General features: G+C 35.6%; 1 protein-coding gene across 1 annotated transcript; it reads left to right on the top strand.

Annotated features, from left to right (window-relative positions):
* The first annotated feature begins 1,357 nt into the window (after positions 1-1,357).
* Positions 1,358-20,669, top strand: LOC111047215 (zinc finger protein 493). Its single transcript, XM_039427135.1, has 7 exons — positions 1,358-1,591; positions 3,669-3,868; positions 4,750-4,873; positions 5,350-5,648; positions 12,297-12,421; positions 13,533-13,669; positions 18,166-20,669. The coding sequence occupies exons 1-7, from the start codon at positions 1,533-1,535 to the stop codon at positions 20,363-20,365; spliced, it is 3,144 nt and encodes a 1,047-aa protein (XP_039283069.1). The 5' UTR covers positions 1,358-1,532; the 3' UTR covers positions 20,366-20,669.
* Positions 20,670-21,293: the final 624 nt, after the last annotated feature.

Here is a 21,293-nt window from a genome sequence, read left to right as displayed (position 1 = left end):
ACTTCAATCACTCACCAACCTAATTTGGCTACTATAACCTAATAACTTATAAGCTACAATACTGCAACGTTAGTAGACATACTCTACTGTTTACTAACTTTGACAATACTGTACTTCAGTACCTAACTTATACCTTTTCTCCAAACTCAAGACAACTTTAATAATTTGATAGTATGATAAGTGATTTATATTTGTCCATTATTGAAAGAATAAGAAGTTAGAACAAATAGTGGTATTGACTATATCAACGTCTTATTCTTTCAATTTTCATAACTCTTTTGGCGGCTGCATTTTCAAAATGGTTTTGCTAGGCTATACCGTACTGTAAGTACCACTGGTATGATAAATGACTCAACCTTCACGGCAAATATGTTGAAGATTAACTTTTATGTACTATGTATACTGAAAAAATTACCCTTGTAAAATAAAGTAGGTACTCGATTACGTTATATCATGATTGCAAAAGTTTCACTATCTATATTTAACATAATTTTAAGATCATAGTAGGGTTCTATAATAGTTTCAATAAATTGGTACCTACCATATTACAATTCCAAGATCGTGTAGCATTGTACGGTATCAGTTGCACTGTTGCATGTTACATCATGATTTACAATATTCAGCATTTATTTTTTAATGGAACTGTATTACAGTATCCATTTTTATAACCAATCTTTTACTTTGGAAAAAAAAATTTTTCTTATTTAAATCTACAAAAAATAACTTTTGACACTTGATGTGTATGAGTTCTGAAACTAGTTTTTTCAATAAAAAAGTGTAGAGGGCACTAGTTATTTCTATAATAACTAAATCTACAATTATAATTTATTAAGATTTGATGAGGCTACATAAATACTTTAAATACTTAATATATTTGGTGATCAACTTTCCGTAGGAGCACTGCCAAATTCATATTTTAATAGATATATATGTGCTAAAACTGTCATTGCCAATATGCCAAACGAATTATTGATACCAATAATTATTTATTATAAAAAAGTAGAAAAAATAAATATGGGAATAACATGAAATCATATGTATATGTGTCAAAATATAAAAAGGGAAAAATGATTATTTGTTAATTACTTTTTGAAAACTGGATACCGGATATTGAATACTGGATACTGTTAATTCTTTCAAATCTCCCGCTCATTACAAAGAGGATACACAGGTAAAAGGAACCGGAATATAATGATGCCATTTCATTTTCAAAATATAATATAAGGATGAAATTAAATATAAATTCTTGTCATGAGATTCAGTTATTGATAAAATTATATCAATAATCAAAGATAATCTCATGAGAATTGATTTTGCGTCATGCAACGTAATCTCAATTCGGAATTGGCGACCTCTTTGTATCAACGTTCCAACAAACGTATTTCTGTTTCTGACTCTATTCTGTAAGCTTGTTTTCGCTGGCTCAGCTCAACGATCGATTAAATTCCGTTGTTTGTCCTAAAGTAAATTTTCAACAAACTGAAAATAAATTTATATTGTTTTGCATGGTTTATTTGTGACAAGACTTCGGAATGACTGACGAATTCCACTGCTTCCCTGCCGCTGAATCACCAAATAGATCGTCGAAGAAGTAAGTGCCATATAGGTTTCTAAATTTACAATGAAGTTAGCAATGGCTTCGTGTTCGTATTAAAAACGCCAAGGATTGTAATGGCAGTGTAGGCTTATATTCAAAATTAGAAATTCAAAATTCAGAACCTTTTCTTTTAAAAAAATCAACTACCAATTGATGCTTGAGCTTGTTTTAGAATTATAATAATTGCTAAGTATTGATAAATTGTCAAACTTCATTTTATTAAATTAAAATGGCGTCCATTATCATTGAAAACTATTTTAGTGCTGCGAGAATCTCCTAAATTTGATATCAACATGAATTGAAACTGATAAATACTAAATGCTGGACTATATTTTCAAAATTTCTTATTTAGAATCAAACGCTTTTTTCATTATTTACAGGATATAATCAGAATCTAGGTAACCTAACTTTTGAAAAACATAATTTCATGCCAATTATAAAATATGTTAGGCCTAATTTCAAACAAGAATGAACGACCGTGATAATCAGCACATATAGCCTACCGGATTCAGCTATCATCTATAGAAGGCACTTGCAAGGAAGAGAATCGTCAACACTGCTATCCCATCTTTCTTCAATGACATTATAACGTCAACCTTACTAGAAAAGAAAACCTTCCAGCAGGAATACCACTTTTCTGTATTCAAATACCTATCATGTATAAGAATAGGCTACATATTTTGTTGTCCTTGACCTTATAGACTTCAATTCAATTAGAAAATACAAATTATAGAATCAATCATTATTAGAACTAATTCAAAATGTCACTAGCCAGTCTTAATCGTTTTGTTTGAACCCGTAGGGTTTCGTAGTTTTTACATTTTAGTCGAGTTTATTTGATACCTTTAATACCTTCTGCTTCATCCATTACCCACATTAGTGGGATCGATGGCGTCATAGAGTTCGATTTCAACATACACAACAACACAAAAACTATTCAGATGGCAGGTAAAACAGTGATCACTTTTTAAAAAAAGTTCAGATCACCACTCATAAATTCATTTACACTATAATATGATTTATCACAAAGCATCTTCCTGACGGCTCTCTTGAAGGCGGCCTCATCCAACTGCTTCACACCAGGAGGCAGCTTGTTGAAGAATTTCAGTGCAGAAACTCTATAGCTGGCCTGTGAACGGTGGAGACGTCTCCTAGGGACATCCAGCAGCTCGCAGCGCCTGGTGTTGTGGTTGTGAACGTCACTTCGGGCAGCCAGAGTATGCTGTATCCTCTTGACATTGAATTAACTAATGTAGGACTAAACGCTCCTTTTAGACCCGGGGCCTTTTTGACTTTGGCGTTAGACAAATGACCAATGAATTTGAGAATTTATTAAGCTGAACACTCGGTAGTAGCAGGGCCGTCCGACGTTTCGTCGCGTCGTATCCTTTTCTTCTTTAATCGGTTGCACTTGCGTTCGCTGGCAGCCTCGGCACCTTATTTCATGCATCTTGATTCCATGCTGGCATGTGGAGTTGGGCACGTCTGAATGAAATAAACGTTGCGTTCGAGTAGCGTTCTATTGACTTGAAGTACATGTGGCCACACTTTCCGAGTCACTTGCAAAATGATCGGCTCCATCCACACTACAATGTGACCAGAAGACGAGCGCCCCATCAAGATCAGTGGTATGGAGACACTCTTCGACCTCCACTATGTATGTCGAAGGACTCCACTATATAATACGGACGGAACGCTCGTCTCATGTCGACAAAAATCGGAGCGAAGGCAAGTGAAGGCGAGAGGTGACATGGTAGCCATCCACACTTACACTCGTCGTCATTTTTACGCACTCGACAAGAGTGTAGCGCCGGCATATGACAAAGTGTCAGCCTAATGTCACGCTCATTGTGTTCGTACAAGTGTCAAAAGGAGCGACGGATGATTCTTCAGAAAAACGTCTCGTGTGTCCGTCCGATTGTCCCTGCCCTTAAACGTTAATAAACAATAAATTGCTTCATAAAGATGGTTAAATCATTCATTTATCTCAGAGTGGTACGAGACGTTCCCTGAATAAATTTCAATAAGAGAAACTTGTGGTTAATATAAGTGTTTGTTGTCCTGTTTGCAGCGAGAATGTGAAGCTGGTTCTGAAGAACATAGCCGGCGAGATGGTGACGATGGTCATCCAAAACGACGAAACATTCAAAGAGCTCAAGGAACGAGTCATGCTTGAAACTGGAATCACACTGGATATAAATGATTTCAGAATCCAAGGAAAAACTATCACCAACGATTCAAAAGTTTCTGATTATTTTGCAGATGCTCAAGGTAAGTTTATTACTCTTATGATAAGAAATATTTTTGGTTGAAATAAGAAGGTAAAATGTATGAATTTTCTTCATTGACTAAGAGTTCATTTTTCAATTTCAATAAGTAGTATAGGTTAGTATTTTTTTGACTTTATAAATAATTACATTTTAAAAACTAGTCCTAGAAATTTCTGTTCTCAAAAGTAATAATTTAAAATTTTACTGTAGAGTAGCCTATGTATAATACATAATATGATATTCATTGGATTTTGTTCATATTCGACTAATCGAATGAGAGTGTTTCTTGTAAGTCTTGTAACTCTTGAAGCTTAATACTGAAGCACCACCTTTTCTTGATTGAACATTTTTACTTTTTCTGTTTATTTGTTTTTGATAACGCTGAAATAACGCAGATTTTGGGCGTATCTTTGGCGTCATTTCGAAGCAGCTCAAACACAAAATTTGTACACCTTAGCTGAACCTGCGTACCAAATTTCAAACTTTTCTGTGAGTGAATGGATGAATGAAAGTGCCATTTCGCTTCATATAAAGATCTAGGAGAAGGAATTTTCAAGCAAAATAAAACTTGAATAATAATATATTATAGTTGATAATAGATTTCTACAGATGTTAGTACTGTATAGAAAACATATTGTGTGCATAACGGTTCCAAAATTTTTATCTCCCTCAATAATATTGTCAAACCACAAACATTCCCCTCAGAGAGAAAAAGTTGCATTTTGTCCACATATGCATGAGTAAATTATCATCCTGTAATTATTTGAAGGAAGGCAATGATTCCACAATTTTCAGATTTGTGTCCTCTTGTATTTTCAATATTTCTTGTGTGAGGTTTTTTATTTCAAAGTCCAAGTAACAGTGATAATTGTAATTTTTCAGGTGAATCAATCGAAGAGAAACCTGTTATTACAGAAGATACAAAATGTGCCGTACCTGGGTGTGGAAATACAAAGATTAATTGTCCCGATAAAGCGTTTTTCCAATTTCCTTTGGAGGAACTTAGGTAAGCTATCATGGAATAATTTTGGTGTCTATTTTGTTATTTTCAGCGTAATTTGACCGTCCTCTTAACACTTTCAAGTTCATTAAATGTCGAAAAACCTGAGAAAACACAAAAAAACAACTATTTAAAACGTATCTTTGGCAAAATGTAGGATATAAAAATATATAGGATAAGGATTTATATTATGGTATAAGTTGTTATTATTTATGAATTTTGCACTTTACTTTGTTAGTAATAAATTGTAGTCCAGTAAATTGGAATGTTTTTTCATGGAATAGCTAATAGCTAGAGGAATTTCAAAATAAATTGAAAGGGTACCTTTGCCGTCTCGGCTAACCTGTTAAATAGAGTGTGTCTCTAGTTTATCTGTAGCAATCTCTATAGACTAGTTTTTAGCGTTGTTAGCGTATGGCTTGTATGGATTGTAGGAAATAGATGAGTGATTTGCTGAAATGACTAATGGTGACTTGTAATAGGTGTCAGCAATGGGCGTTGTACTGTCAGAAGCTGAGCGAGCAGTCAGGAAAGCACCGAATCCAGTTGAACATGAGCTCGGCGATCTGCGCCGATCATTTCAGGAGAGATCAGTTCGTGAAGAACACGACCACCCTGCTGAAGCGAACCGCCGTTCCTTGCATTCGGCCCGAACTGCCTACCGGCTGCGACGCCAACACCCCGAGGAGGAAAATGCCTCCAATGTCGCTGTCTCCCAGTATGTCTCTCAAAAGTGACAAGATTTTCGAGGATTTCTTCTCCAACAACCTATCAACTCTTCGTAAGTAATTCAACTTAATTTTAGTAATTCAATTTGTAACTCTTCATAAATCCTTTATGCTAACTTATCATTTATATATTAAGTTAGATTTTAGAGGATTTATTGTAGCATGAAACGTCAACTCTTGGTGAGAAGTGATTCATCCTATCTGTATTATTTAGATTTTCTAGGCTATGCTATTCAATGATAAACACATCATTATTCAAAATTATCAGTCACCAAGCAAGAGTTGCCAATCGGCATTGATAAGTGCCAGTATTGGAAAATTGCGGTTATGTTGGATAATGCACAGTTTCACTTCAATGAATCACATTTCGAAATATTCATGATAGATATTTTTCAATGTAGCTAGTTTGTAGAGAAATTTTTCCTCTTCAAGCTCCAAAGTTTAACCAAGAATTGACTCACCGTTGAAAATTTACACATAACTGAAAACAGAAATTTTGTTTTTTCCTTTTTTTAAATTATTTTTCTGTTGATCACACACTAACTAGAGATTAATGCAATAAAAAATAACAAGTACTTGGTATAAAATTGAAGGAATTTTTTTCTCTATAAGCCCTGTTGTCTAGAAATTGTTTTCATCCACTCCGTTTGATTGAAAATGGCTTAAACTCTGGAGAGAGGATTAATTTCTTGAAATATTTGGCTTTTTGTGTAGTTGAGAAGTTGATATTGTGGTAATTATTCATATTAATATGAAATATTAGGCTTTTTCAAGCCTAACCTGTTAGCTGACCTGTAAATGGACAGGTGAACACAGTGAGAATCTTCTCACTTATAAAGAGAGGCCTACAATGTCTGCCCCACAAACAATCCGGATGGTCTTTTTCTGCATCAGCAGTATATGTCACCCCAGAGGCACCACCTTACAAGGTGATACCATAATTATGCATCACACTTTGGAAGAAGGCAAAATAGCACATGCGGAGATGGGTCTCTGGTATACATCTTGTAAGGCTCCTGAGCAAGAGCACACGGTTGAACGTGCTGCAGACCACCTGAATGTGCTCCCTCAGTATTGCCTACGATCCAGAGTGAAGCCAATCATATAGCACGCTCTTCCTGAGACAAACACTCTTCTCGCCATTGAGAAGGAAAAGATTTGTCTGAAACCAGTCCGCAACAGGCCTCTCAGAAGCACACATCATTCTGCCCAGGTCAGCCATGTCACAACTGATATCCAGCATTGAGGTGTCATCGGCATAGCACACCAATGTCCTGTTTCTGAAAAGGGCAACATCATTAAGACGAATCAGCACGAAACTAGTTGTGATTCCAGCCATATAGATAGCAGCACTGTTGGGGTCAAATTACTCATTGTGATTACTTACTTATTTTTAGTCCAATATGGAAGAACAAGATTGGTTTATAATCAGTTTGAAATTTTAAAAACAGCTACAATATGCTAATTTTTTTTCTATTTGAATAAGTTTTTACAATTGATAACTGTTATAATAAGAAAAAAATTTACTCATGCAGGTAGTCATTTTATATAATAGAAACAGCACAGAGCCCACAGAGACCTCACACCATTCGTCAGCACCATCTGCTCACGTCCCTCCAGGTAGGAGCGGAGAGGCCCCAGAGGACTGTCACCAATTCCATAGGAAGCGAGCCAATGGAAATATCTTGGTCCAGGGTGTCAAATGCCTTGATGAGGTCACACAATGTGAGCCCAGTAAGGCCTCACTTCCCAAGACTCAGCAACATTCTTCTTCTTCTTCTTCTTCTGGTTCCTTCTCCTATCGGAGGTTGGAAATCATCACGGCAATTTTCACTTTATTGATTGCAGCCTTGAATAGTTCCCTTGAGTTGCAGCCATACCATTCTCTTAAATTACGCAGCCAGGATATCCTTCTTCTTCCCACACTCCTCTTTCCCATGATCCTTTCTTGCAATATAAGTCTCAACAGCTCATACTTTTCACCCCTCATTACATGGCCCAAATATTGCAATTCTCTTCTCTTTATAGTCGCAACAACTTCACATTCCTTTGCCATCATCAACATTAAGAACAATATATTCAAAAGCCTCCACTGTTGATTTTCCCTCTCTGAAGTCAAACTGTATAGGTACCTGCAAACAGACCATTTAACTCACATAATCCATGGAGTTGCTCAGCTGTTACCATTTTAAATATCTTGGGCAATATTGAAAAGGCCAATAACTATTAGGGTCACCCCTATCACCCTTTTTGAACACAAGTTTTACTTTTGCCAATTTTAGCTGGTCTGGAAAAATTTTTTCAGACAGTCATTTTTTAATAAAATAGGTAAGAAAACTATGAGCTCAATTATACCTTTCATAAAACCACTATACATACATATACTTATTAGTCCTTGCTGGTTGAAGTCTTCATCCTGGATGAAATCCTAAGGATATCCTCACACGGCCGCTGCAGGTGGTAACCTGCTGTCTTCCAGGAGCTCCAGCAGTGTTGCTGATGGATTTGGTAATGCCTCGATCCTCTCTCAAATTCGCTGGATGGAGTTTATCTAGTGATTGTTGAGCTCCTCTGATGAACACATGTGGGAGCAGAGATTTTTGGCCATATGAATAAAAACAGAGAATATGCTCATGAACCTGAGCATGGAGCATAAGGTTTTGTCATGAGCTTTAGATAGAAGCATAAGCATTTGCTCATTTTACCAAGTGACTCGCGAAGTGACTCACCAAGCAAAGCTCGGTGCCCCGATATCCTTTATATTAAGCAAGCAATTTCTGTATATCTGTTTATATTTTTATATCTGGCTATTTATGTTCAACGGATCTCGAAAATATAGTAGGTTTATGATATAAACATTCGATTGCAGTAGGTCTCATCCGTGGGAAAACTCGCTGAAAGACATGAAAAGGATAATTCATCCTTGGAAAAACAGATGATAATTTCGGCGTCTGTCGATAACAGAAGATGTGTGTGCCTGTGTGGGAGATCAGCTGTGTAATCAATTAGCTTACCGTATCTCGCGAGAAATCTAGAAATTTTAATTGACTGGATCAAAATAATCTGATTTGTTGACATGAGATGATATATATCATAATATTCAAAGTTAATCTATATTTTTCAGTTCTTAGTGATTAGTGAGTGTTATTTTGTTATTCAATTTACTAATTAAAAGAGTCCGAGAACGAACCTAATAAATGATTTACAACTAAATTCAATCGCACGAAAAACATTTGAGATTTTTCATTGCGTCAAAACATATGGTAATCTGCAAACAAGCAAGGAAATTGATCGAACCAGTCTTTTGACCGTGTTCAAATAATTTGATCGCCCGTTTGGCGGTTGTCAAACTTAACAATTGGTTTGACCGTGGTTGAACGTAACTGGTGTTGTTGGAAGGGATTATTGCTGATTTGATCATCGGATAGATGATTGCCTTGACCAATGTTGGTGAAACGGGGCATTAGTGTTAACTTCATAGATTTTGACTGTTTTTGCTTAAAGGGGAAGCATGAATTTGCATGCATTGCATTGCTACATGAACATGTCTTCATTATTGTAGTGTAGAAACAAAGAAAGATTTTGATATAAAGATTTTCTTTACTCTTTTATTACACAGTAGGGCTATATTATTCAATTCTTAGATCAACCTTGCTGCTTCAATGTATCTCATTAGAATTTGTATGTTCTTTTGTTCATACAAAAAAATGTCAAAATTAATGGTGATTTGTAAATCTCTGTACGAGAGTATTCAATTCATATTTTGAAGTATTATTATGAATATAGATGTGTGACTATACAAAACGTCTGTGCATATTTTATCATTTCAATGACAGGCATTTTTACATTCCTTGCCCTATTACCATAGGTAAGGAGAGTATTGCTTTACAAAAAAATTAAGGTACCCTAATTTCATGTTTTCAATATCAGAATCAGATGTAGCCAATAGCAAGCCAGCTATCATGTTAGCCAGAAAAGTACAGCTACGAGAATTGACCATGTTCAGATTTGACCGACGGAGTTTTGATCAATCCTGTGGTTGGTGGAACAGTTGTATGTTTGAACGAACAGACAAATTTTGACTATGGTCTAACTGATCATGGCTAGGCTATATTTTATCGAGGTTGGTGAAACCGGGCATAAATGTATTAAAAATCTATGAACTTTTACACTATCATTAACAAATATTGTCACACCACCATTACGGTTCTCTCTACGAGAAAATTCATCTACAAATCTTCATTCAACAAATCTAAATCATTCAATTCTTATCTGCTGTAGGCTCTCACTCCTCTGCCAGTGTTCACATAAGCACGAAATAGTATACTCATCAAAATGTTCACTTGATTCAGTTTCATAGATTTTGTTGCTCAAGCACTGAATGTTGAACAGAATGTTGTAGAAAATGTAGAAAATAATTTGTAATCACACTTCAAGAGGACTACTCCGGTTTAAGTTCATGCTATCACATGCCACTGACTTTTCAAATTTCCAAGTTATGTAAGAGGTATACAGAACTAAAATAAAAATAAAAAAAATACTTCTGAAATTTATTCCGACAGAGTGAGAAATGAAGTGATCAGAGATACTCTAAAGGAGGAAGAGCTGATCATTTCTGTCCAACGAAAAGCTTTAGGTTGGTATGGACATGTCACACGAATGAGTGAGGAAAGAAAAGCAAGGATGGTAATGGAAGCAAGACCGGAGGGACGTCGAGGCAGGGGACGACCACGGATGGAATGGAGCGAGTATGTGGCGAGTATCGCGGCTGGAAAGGGAAAGACAATGACGGAAGTTAGGAGGATGGCCCAGGATAGAGTGCAATATAAGAAATGGCTGGAGGCACCCGACGCTTAGCGGCATAAGGGGAAGGAAAAGAAGAAGAAGAAGAAATTTATTCCTATTTCCGCTTCACAGGTTCTGTATCCTATTAGAATCAGTCTCATAGATGAATTCCAGTTCTATGATGAGTTAGGCTTGGTACAATATTTTGTTTAAACAAAATTTAAGCTCTACATTTCCAAGAACCCAGTAAAATCTTGAACATAAAGCACAATGGAAAATGCAAACTGTTATATTGTATTAGAACTGTGTGTATTTTTTCTATCATGATATCTCCTATATAATAAGAGAGAGTAGGGTTGTGTCAAAACATACAGGATCGCATCAAAACATGTAAACTTGTGGATTGCATACCAGAAAAACGGGAATGATTTAGATCTCCAAATTTTGCACATAGATTCTAAAAATATCAATCTCGTGCACTTCGAAGACCATATTTCAATTTTCCTTCTAGATTTTTCAGAATTAATGTTCAAATTACATGCATGCGACATGAAGTTTCATACGGCATACATTGTTGTAAGATGTGTTTGTTTGTAAGGAGGTTATAACGGTGTTACAAGACATTCAATTTCGAGCGGTGCCGTGGTGTAGTGGTTGAGCACTCGGCTTTGAAGTGAATGTTTCTCGGATCGAATCCCGAATCTTCCATTTTTTTGTTCTTAATTTTTCCCTTGAAATGTATTATTTTTTGAAGGAAACTGTTTTCATTACGATTGAACTTGGATTTCAAATAAATTGGAAGTTGCATTTGTTCAAATGCTAATTAATGAATAATAATTATTAAAAGTTATTAATTATTATTAATTGTGATTTTCGTTTAATGATAATTATTAATTAAATAATTAGTTAATGTAGAATTTTGCAACCAGTACAAATGAAATGGACATGGGTATCATGCTGTATCATTGGAATTCATAAGAAAAACATGAATAGATCACAATAAAATTAATAATAATTTTTATTCTTTAGTTACAATGTACTATTAGACACAGATTCGGAGTGAAACGATTATTGTAGGTATTTTGTTTGGAATTGGGGATACAAAAGGCTGTCTGATTCGAAATGAGGAGGATTTAATCGATACTAAAATGATGCATTGAAAAAAATCAATATGATACTGTGAGGTTTTCAAGTATTATGTCTCCTTCAGTTATCTATGGGAAGAATTGGTTTATACACGTTCGGGATAGGAAATATTTGAATTACGCATTATCACGTCTGAACTACTGGACTGAAAATTTGCATTTGATTCTTCAAGATTCCAGTAGGTCAAGTTTTCAGTTTGTAAAGTTTTTAATTAGGCCCTTGCCTACGGGTTACCTGCTAGTAATGATATAAAGGTGATTAGGCAGTAGTTATAAGATGCTGTTCAGGCTCTGATAAGAGAAATAAAATCTTGTGCATTTTGTAAAATCTTGATAGGCACATTATTTGGTGGTCTAGATTGTTGTAGCCAATGCATTCTTGAGATATGATATTGTATTCGAGCCTAGAACATGTTGAGGGTAATGTTTGGGGGTTCCATGATGAATCTTGATAGAATTCTGTCGGATATCGATTAGAAATTGAAACTAAAAAATAGCAGGCAGATGCTACAGAAAATATCAGTTGTATATCTACGGTTTTGAGTTGACTAACAGGTATCTAAGATTACTGCAAAAATTACAATATAGAACATTTCCATTCTGTATTCCGTATGCAAATCTCATTTACTTATTTCATTCCAAACATTCGTATACTTAAAGATAGTATAGAGTTCTGCTTGACAATCAATTTGATTTCAACAAAGAAACTGTCATAAATCATTGCAAAGTTATTTTTTTAATGAAAATTATTTGTTTTTTGTTTTTTTCCAGCTCCTGGATCCATCATTCTTTGTCGTCTATGTGCCAACCCTTCTCCAGATATGCTATTCATTTTTGATGACATTGGTTACAAGCTGAATATTTTGGAGAAAATTAACAACTGTCTTTCTGTTGTGGTGAGTTGAAATGGTTTCGAACAAATTTATTATTATTTAATCTATAAAACAAAAATTAACAGTATTCTACAAAACAGTAATTTTGGAAGTTGTGGAATTTAAAAAAAAGAGACCATTTGCAAAGTCTTTATCTTGAAGTAGTCATGAAAAAATCGATTTTATAGTTCTAGCTTGTTACCTCATTCGTATGGAAAAACGCACCAGAAATCATGCAGGGATTTCTTTGGAGGGCGCTGGAGAACTCATTTTTTGACGTACAGCGCATGAAAGTTGAAAACAGTTCCAAAGTTGAAAAAACGCTCTAAATTTCATAGAGTTAAAGTTTCTCTGTATCTCTTGCACAAAAAAAAGTTATAATGGAATGAAATTTGAAAAAATTTAGAAAAAGTATTTTGGGCTTCTGAAGGTTATAACTAAAAAAATATGTATTCAAGAGGAAAATTTTATAAATCAAAAATTTTAGAGAAAGGTTTTTGAAATATTTTTGTCCAAAAAACGGTTGAATATCTTGAACGGTTATTGAAATACAAACGGTACATAGCAAAACCATGAAAATTTTTGGCGGCCATCTTGTTTCCGAGGTGTTTGCCTGTGATTTCGACTTATTATCATCACGATCCTCATTAAACTTGACCTAACGAAGAAATTGAGACATCTTCCACGGTTGTTACCCAAAAAATGACCACGGAATGACATTTGCGTCTGTATTAAAGGGATAGTTTTCTTTTTTCCCCCATTAATATTTTTAGGTACAGTTTTACTTTAGGCCTATGTAACATATTTATACAACAAATTACTGTCAATTGAAATTGTTCATCCAAATCAAGTTTGAGGAATTAAAATTATTTATCCCCCCCCCCCCCCCAAAAAATAAATAGATGAGTTGGAGGCTTCTCTCCTGGCCACAAACCTGTCAAAGAAGAGCTAGTTGAGATGAAACAACTTACAAGAAGTCTTATTAGCTAATAGATGAACTAAATAGAATGATAAGATTATTGAGAATTTATGTGAAATATAAAGAAACTAACACAAATAAAAGGGGAGAAACTATCTAGTTGATAATATTCTATTATCTATGAGTACTTATCATTTTTTTCTATTGTTATTGCAGGTTCGTAACACAGACCCTTTGCCAAAGCAGATTTGTCGTCTTTGTTATGAAAAATTGACAAGCTTCAATGATATGGTTGAGTCATCTCTAAAAGCTGAATCAAAGTTGAAAAGCCTAGTGAAGGAAAAGCAATTTAGGTAAGTTTGTTAGCTCTAGTGTAAATTATTGAAAGAACATTTGGTATTTAAAGGTACGCTATAAACTTCTTCGTTTTCGAATGTTCTCTTTTCTTGGTGTGGGTGATTAGAGCCCACACCCCACTGAATTCTTAACTTTTTTACATTTTTCAATAGGAACAACAGCTTCCCTGTATGATATTGCAGTGGAGTAGTAGTAGTGGAGTAGTTTGCTTATATTCAATTTTTTTTTATTCAAGTAAGTCACAATACATTCTGGTCTATACACGAATCTACAATAAATTACAGTACAACAGCTAATTATGCAACAAATTTCACATATTATGAAAACTTATTAATTACAATGAAGATTGAATGGAACATTAGAATATTGATAATATAGTATTGTAATGTAACTACATAAATCAGCGGTGTTTCAACAATGAATAAATGATAACTTCAATGAATAAATATACACCCCACTATAAATTATATGTGTTGGGGTATAAGTAATTAGTTGCTTATTGCGTGCTATAATTACTATTTACAAACTTCATTTACTGATATAGGATTAAAGTTTTTTATAATAAAATTAGTAAAAATTTATAATACAAACAAAATTATGAAATTAGTAGATAAATAGTAATATTCTACTAAGGATAATAATAAGAAAGGTTATTTTAGAAAAATGAAAAACAGTAAAGAGAAGAATGAAGAATAAATAGTTTCAATATTTACAGTCTAACTAAATTTTCACAATTTTCCACCCCAATATCAACCAACCAGGAAAATAAACTTTTCTTGAACCTGTGTCTATTGAATTCTGCCCTAATGTAACTTGGTATTGAATTGTAAATTTTTGGTCCCAAATATATGTAGTTTCTTTGCCCAAATGTAGTGTTCATCCTTGGTACTATTGAATGCGTGTTTCTCTGCCTTGTTTGAACCCTCGGGATCTGCCCCATCCCAAGAGACCAGAGATGGGTGAAACTCCAGGCACAAATGTGGGTCAAGAGGCTGAGTCAAGGGTAGCCTGGCGCCCTAGAGGCAACTTGGCGACCGCTTCCTCAGCGGAAGGACTTTCAAAAAAGGCCAGGAGTGGAACTCATGTAGGTCACGAGGACCAATCAGTCTGAAGATACTGCCAAGCATATCACACTGGATTGCGACAAGCAACTAATAATAATGGGATGTTAGCATAGGGAAAAACTCCTGATTCTTGTAAAGGACACAGGTATTGGTTTGCCTAACTAACATACTACTTGGGAACACAATAAGCTTCGGTTGACGTGTGGGGCTCTTTGAACCTTTGGATCCTTGAATCCGTCCGTTGAAAAATAGTAATGATTGATATAAAAAAGATTTTATGGATGATTCATTCACACTCAGACTCACACTTTAATCATTATTTGTCTTTGTTTATAATAGTTTAAGTGATATTGTTGACCCACTGCAGTGAACAATATTTTAGTTTCGATTTCCTGGAGTAGTTCGAATAAGTCATTTAAAAATGTTTTTTTTAAAGGAATATACATATCTTGTTTTCTTTATGGAGTCAGGCATATTATTTAAAAAATTAAGGCTAAGGAAAACAAAAGATTTTTGAAAATAAGTTACATACGCTTCAGGAAGCCTGATAAGTTTATTTGTAGCATTTATTGTGCTACATAAATAATTGACTACTTTCATATAACCAGTTAGTCATAATCCAATCTTTCCAAGCTTTTCCTACTGAGTCATATTCTCGAACTTATGTATTACAGGGGTTCTACTGAGCAAAAGTACGATATAAGTATATCGTAAATATTTGTGAAATATTATTACTTCTACGAAATCAATTCAGGGAACTTTCCAGTTTCTATTTTCTTCAATATTGACTTATAATACTCTGAAAAAGAATTTCACACGCTCATATAAAATTGAAATCCAATTTTTAACAGTTTTACTGTTTTGTGTTGAAAATTATTCACATGAGATTTTTTTGTGATAATAAAATAATGAAAAGATCGTAAATGTCGGAATAAAATCCATTTCCACCTGAAGAGATAATATAATACCAATTTTTTTCTCCAACCTTGTTCTAAGAATAGCAAATTGAACTTTTTTTACAATTCTTGCAATCATGTCCTTTCTCATGAAACAAAATATTTTAGGCTTTTTTCGATTTATTATTTTCAGTAAATTAAGCAAGAATTTAGGGAATACAGTCATCTACCTAATCATTCTTTCTTGCAATTACAATCTAATTCATTCATTAAGATGAGGTAATCTACTTTGATCAGAAATCGAAATTATTTCAGCTTTTAAAAGAACCAGTAATCGTTATTTTTTATAATTCGTGATGATTTGGTTACAAGTTGTTCATTTCCCTTTATTCATAACATACTGTATAATAATTTAATTAGGTCAGACTATATAATTGAAAATTTTAAATGATGAAGAATAGTATTTTTTCTTGTATTTTTCTTCTATCAGTAGGTATTCATATTTCACTCTTCCGTTGTATCTTGAGTGAATTGTAAAATAACTCAAGAGTCAAGTTTTAGCTCCAATATAATTACCACAGTTTTGATCTTAATTCAATACAACATTTTTTGGTTTGTCTAGAATAAGATTCCTTGAGCTCTTGCCACAAGAAAGTTGATAAAAAATGAAATTTAACAATAACTAATAATAAAACTATAGTTTAATAACTCATCTATAAGTTTGATTCTGAATACATATACAACTGGGAAATATTCCAACTTTGAATGAGTCAGAGCTTGCATAAGAGCATGATAATTAATAAAAACTTACTATTCTATCTCTACAATATTTATCATGGATTAACTATTAATATTATTTGATGGGCTAGGATCATGATTGAATACCATTTAAAAGAAGTCTATTATGGCTGTGAATGTCGTTATTTTAATCTTATTTTTTAAATTATATTTTCATGTTTATCAGTTGAAAAATAGCAAATATTCTTCTTCTTTAGCTTCAATCATTCGATTGGTAGGCAGCTTTCCATAGTTTTCTGTACTTTTCAGTTGGATGTAACTCTGGATTTCTAGATCTTTGGTAACTTGCTTCAGATATTGTAGCCGGGGTCTTCCACAAGCCCTTAATCCAATTATTATACCTTCCAGTTTTCTTAACGTGAATTCGTTGTGTCTAAATACATCGCCAAGCCAAGAATGCCGTCTGTCCTTTAAAGTACACAAAAGAGATAGCTTTTCCTCAACCCTTTGAAATATTTCCTCATTAGTAATTCTATCAGTCCATTTCAACTTGAGCACCCGTCTCCAAAACCATACTTCAAAGGCATTCAGTGCTCTTTATTCTGGCTTACCAATAGTCCAGGCTTCTGAGCCGTATCATCTCTGTCCCTTCCATGTTCGGAAATAATATACCCAAGTATTTAATTTTTTACTTGCTTGAGGGCATTGTTATACAATTTTTATTAATTCAAGTTCAGGGTCCTTGGAGCAGATCATCACTTCTGTCTTAATTTTATTTATTTCCATGTCATATTCAGTTTTCACAATGTCATGCAAGGTATTCAGTGCTCTCTCTAGACTTCCTATGTCTTGTGCTACTATTGCAATATCATCTGCAAAACGTAGCATTTACACTCTGAAACCATTCACCTTGATTCCGGAGCATTACTCCTTGCACTTATTAATAGCCTGCTCAATGTTGAACAACAATTTTCAATTCAATTTCAAATCTATTTATTTTCCATTTTTACAGTATATACAGAGCATGAAATTACCATAGTTACGGAAATAATTAAAAAAGTTGAAATAAGATCTATGGTGACAATTATGCGAATATTATGTAACACAATGTTTCTATCGCATCCTCTACACCCGTTTATCGCAAAAATCTAATCGTTCTAAAAACTAGAAATCTATAGTCAGATTCATGTTATTAAGTCAGCACCTGATTAGCATCGATCTGCTATTCTTGTCTGTAATTAAATAAATCCGATAGCTCTATCCTATTCCAACTTCGCACCGTTGCAAATTGTTTGTAGGATATAAAGAAATATAGGGAACTTACAAAATGTTCAATCTAAATTATAATTATTTCTGATTCACGGGAAGATATTGATTAATTTTGAGATAAAATTGATAATCATCAACAAGGATCAACAATATTAATATTGAATCAGATATACCTAGATAACTTGTATCACAGCCATTTACTATAGAAGGCGGTGAAAACGGAAAAGTGGCGACAATTATCTCCAATGTTTGACTATAACGTAAATATCACTATAGTCAAAGAATTATAGTCTTATGAGTAAGTGAATCCACAGCTCTCTTAATATGACAAGTATTGATTTGAATTCCCATAAAACTTATTATCGAAACATTCAAGGGACATTAGCTGTGTATAAAAAACAAAACAAAGTTAATAACAGTATTCGACAAATGAAAAGCAATATATAGCTCATAATTATTTGAAGAGATATTGATAATCAGCAAATTATTTAAAAATGTACTATTTCATGGAAAATATTTTCACAGGTTGGATTTACCACCAGACAATGAAGCAGAAAAGTCTGGAGGAGGTGGAGCAGAAGGAGAAGAAGCAGCCGGAAATAATACGGAAGAAAACAACGAAGAAGATGAGAATCCGGACAAAAGTGAGAAAAACAAACACTACTGTTGTCCTCTTTGCAGTTGCGGCAAAATGATGCTGAAGAGTGGCATTTACCGAGCGCGCACTCCACCCGGCCTGAAGCAGGAAGCCCCTGAGGAGGGCGAAGAAGGGGAACCTCGCTCCGAACCAGAAGACAACGGCGATGCCGCCAGCTGCGAACAGAAGCCATTCTGGAACGGCCACGGCCAGGGCCAGGGTCTGCCCGAACTAGAAATGGAGAATCTCTATCCGGACTGTATTGTCGGAATGGATTTGGACGCCATACCTGAAGAGTCGTGGGAAAGTGAATCATCCGTCAAACAAGAACAGATCGTGTCCACTGTTAAAAACGAAATCTACTGTCGCATATGCAGAGTGGAGTTTACCAACATCGAAGCTGTCTTGGAGCATTCACACTCGCATGCTGAAGACGATTCTTTTCCATGTGGTTTCTGTGACAGCTATTTTCCCACTAGAAATGAACTGGAACATCACTTTCAAGAGCACAGGATCATGAAGAAGAAAATTGTTTCAAGTGAAGTCTACGACCGAGGCCAGTTGTTCGCTTGTGATGAGTGTGGAGTGTCTTTCAAGACGGAGTCAAAGTATCGCGCGCACTACTGCCAATCAGCTGTTCTCAACTCCAACAATCGCTGCCTGCAATGCAACAAATCGTTTCGCTCTGCCGATCGGTTGAAGTTCCACCAGCGCTTTCACGAAGGTGCCGTGCCCGGATACTGCGAGATCTGTCAGAAAACATTTCCCGACGAGGTAAAACTGTACAAGCACACCATGTATTTGCACTCGCAAAACAAGGGACATTGCTGTGAAGAGTGCGGAAAAGTGTTCCGGTCAGTGAGCTCACTGAGATACCATCAGCGGTCACATCAGGGAGAGACCGTCATGAAACCGTTCACTTGCGAACAGTGTGGAAAGTGTTTCATTCGAAAAAGTATGTTGCGCAACCATATGCTCGCAACGCACAAAAACTTGAGCCAAGAGGGCACCTGCTTCACTTGTAAACTCTGCTTTGAAGCTTTCCCATCGACCGACCATGCAGTAGCACACATGGACATACACCACACAGTTGAATGTCACGGTGAAAGTACCTACAGTTTTGAAATGCACACAGTGTCACGGCTGTATATTTGCGAGTATTGTGAACGCTGTTTCACGAATTCGGCCACACTGAACGCACACAGGGAGGGGCACCCGACCGACACGCCCTATCAGTGCAAGATGTGCGACATGTCGTTTGCTGCGCACGACAATCTAATCGAGCACAAGCCGATGCACTTTGATTACATCGACAAGGCGGCCCAAGATTATAGTCAGGATTTCAACATACCCACTGTGTACATGTGCGAGTTTTGTGAGAGATGCTTTTTGAATTTCACCAAATTGTCGGAACATTTAACGGTGCACTGGGGGGACCATCCGCACCACTGCAGGATCTGCAATGCCAAGTTCAAGACAGCTGAGGAAGCTGGCGAGCACAGGAGGGGCCACGACCAGTCGGCGGCTCCTGTCGACGACTTTGACTACTACAGGCCGTACGAGTGCCACTACTGCAGGAAGTCGTTTGCCATCGAGGACGCACTCATCAAGCACATTCGCATGCACACCGGCGAGAAGCCGTTCATCTGTGACGTGTGCGGCAAGGGCTTCTCGCAGAGCTCGGGCCTCTACACGCACCAGAAGGTGCACTCGGACGAGCGGCCCTACAGCTGCGCGCACTGCCCGCGCACCTTCAAGATCAAGGGTGACCGTGACGTGCACGTGCGCAAGCACTCGGGCGACCGGCCCTACTCGTGCGAGTTCTGCGGCAAGGCGTTCATGACGCAGCATGTCTACAGCCAGCACCGCAAGATACACACGGGCGAGCGACCCTACCGCTGCGACGTCTGCGGCATCACCTTCCGGCGCTCGCACGTGCTCACTGTGCACAAGCGCATCCACACCGGAGAGAAGCCGAACGTCTGCGACGTGTGCGGCAAGCGTTACCGCCAGAAGGGCGACATGCTCAAGCACCGGCGCGTCCAACACGGCATTGCCAACGTCAAGCTTCAACACCCCTCTATATGATTCCAATTTATTTATTCATTTATTTATTGGTATTGGTAGAATTGTTATGTGTTGTACAATAATTATTGGGATATATTTTGTAGTTTTGTTTGATGATTAGATATTATGAGAATTGTTTGACTAGTCTCTCAGTCAACATAACGTTCTGATAACGTTACCTTAAGCTAGTTAACTAAGCCAGTTGGACGTTCGATTTCTTGACGTACTTATGAATTCACCAGATTAGACGGAACTTGACAAACAGCATCTGTTTAATCTAGTAGAATTCATAAGGACGGCAAAACATCGTACATTCAAAAATGATGTGTTTGTAACTAGATCTCACCTTATGTTCAAAGTGAGATATCTATTAAGTAAACCAATAGATAAAAAATTAATGATTGTTGTGCACCATTGTTAAACAAATTCTTAAAATATGATTCTTTAGTTAGGTTTATTAGTAATGTTTTATTTAGTTAGTAAGAAGAATTAATTTATTTTGTTCTTCACATTTTCAATATCGGTTTATATGATTGGGTTAGTAAATAGTTGTGAGTAGTGGTCTGGGGTAACCTACAGTTAATGTATAAACATAGTACCTAATAATATATTAACTGTTGGGTAACATTGTCTCTGCTCAATTGTAATAGATATTTTCAATTTAATTTGATGAATAACTTCCACACTTGTGCTGTAAGCTAATATAATGCGTTACAAATTTTCATTATAATGTATTAATAATTAGAAATTGACATTTTTCGCAAGGCTTTGAACGAAATCACAAATAAAGTTTGATGAATTGATAATTTGTTGATTATTCGACGGAATGGTATATACGGTACTGTGCCTTCTTCTGGAAGGTATTGCCCTAATAGATTAATTAATACTATAGTTTCTGCTCTACCTTCAAATTATTTTAAAAAAATTACTACAATTAATAATTTTAGTT

This window comes from Nilaparvata lugens, chromosome 4 (genome assembly GCF_014356525.2).
Source record: "Nilaparvata lugens isolate BPH chromosome 4, ASM1435652v1, whole genome shotgun sequence".
NCBI lineage: Eukaryota > Metazoa > Arthropoda > Insecta > Hemiptera > Delphacidae > Nilaparvata > Nilaparvata lugens.
This window is presented reverse-complemented; position numbering and strand designations above follow the sequence as displayed.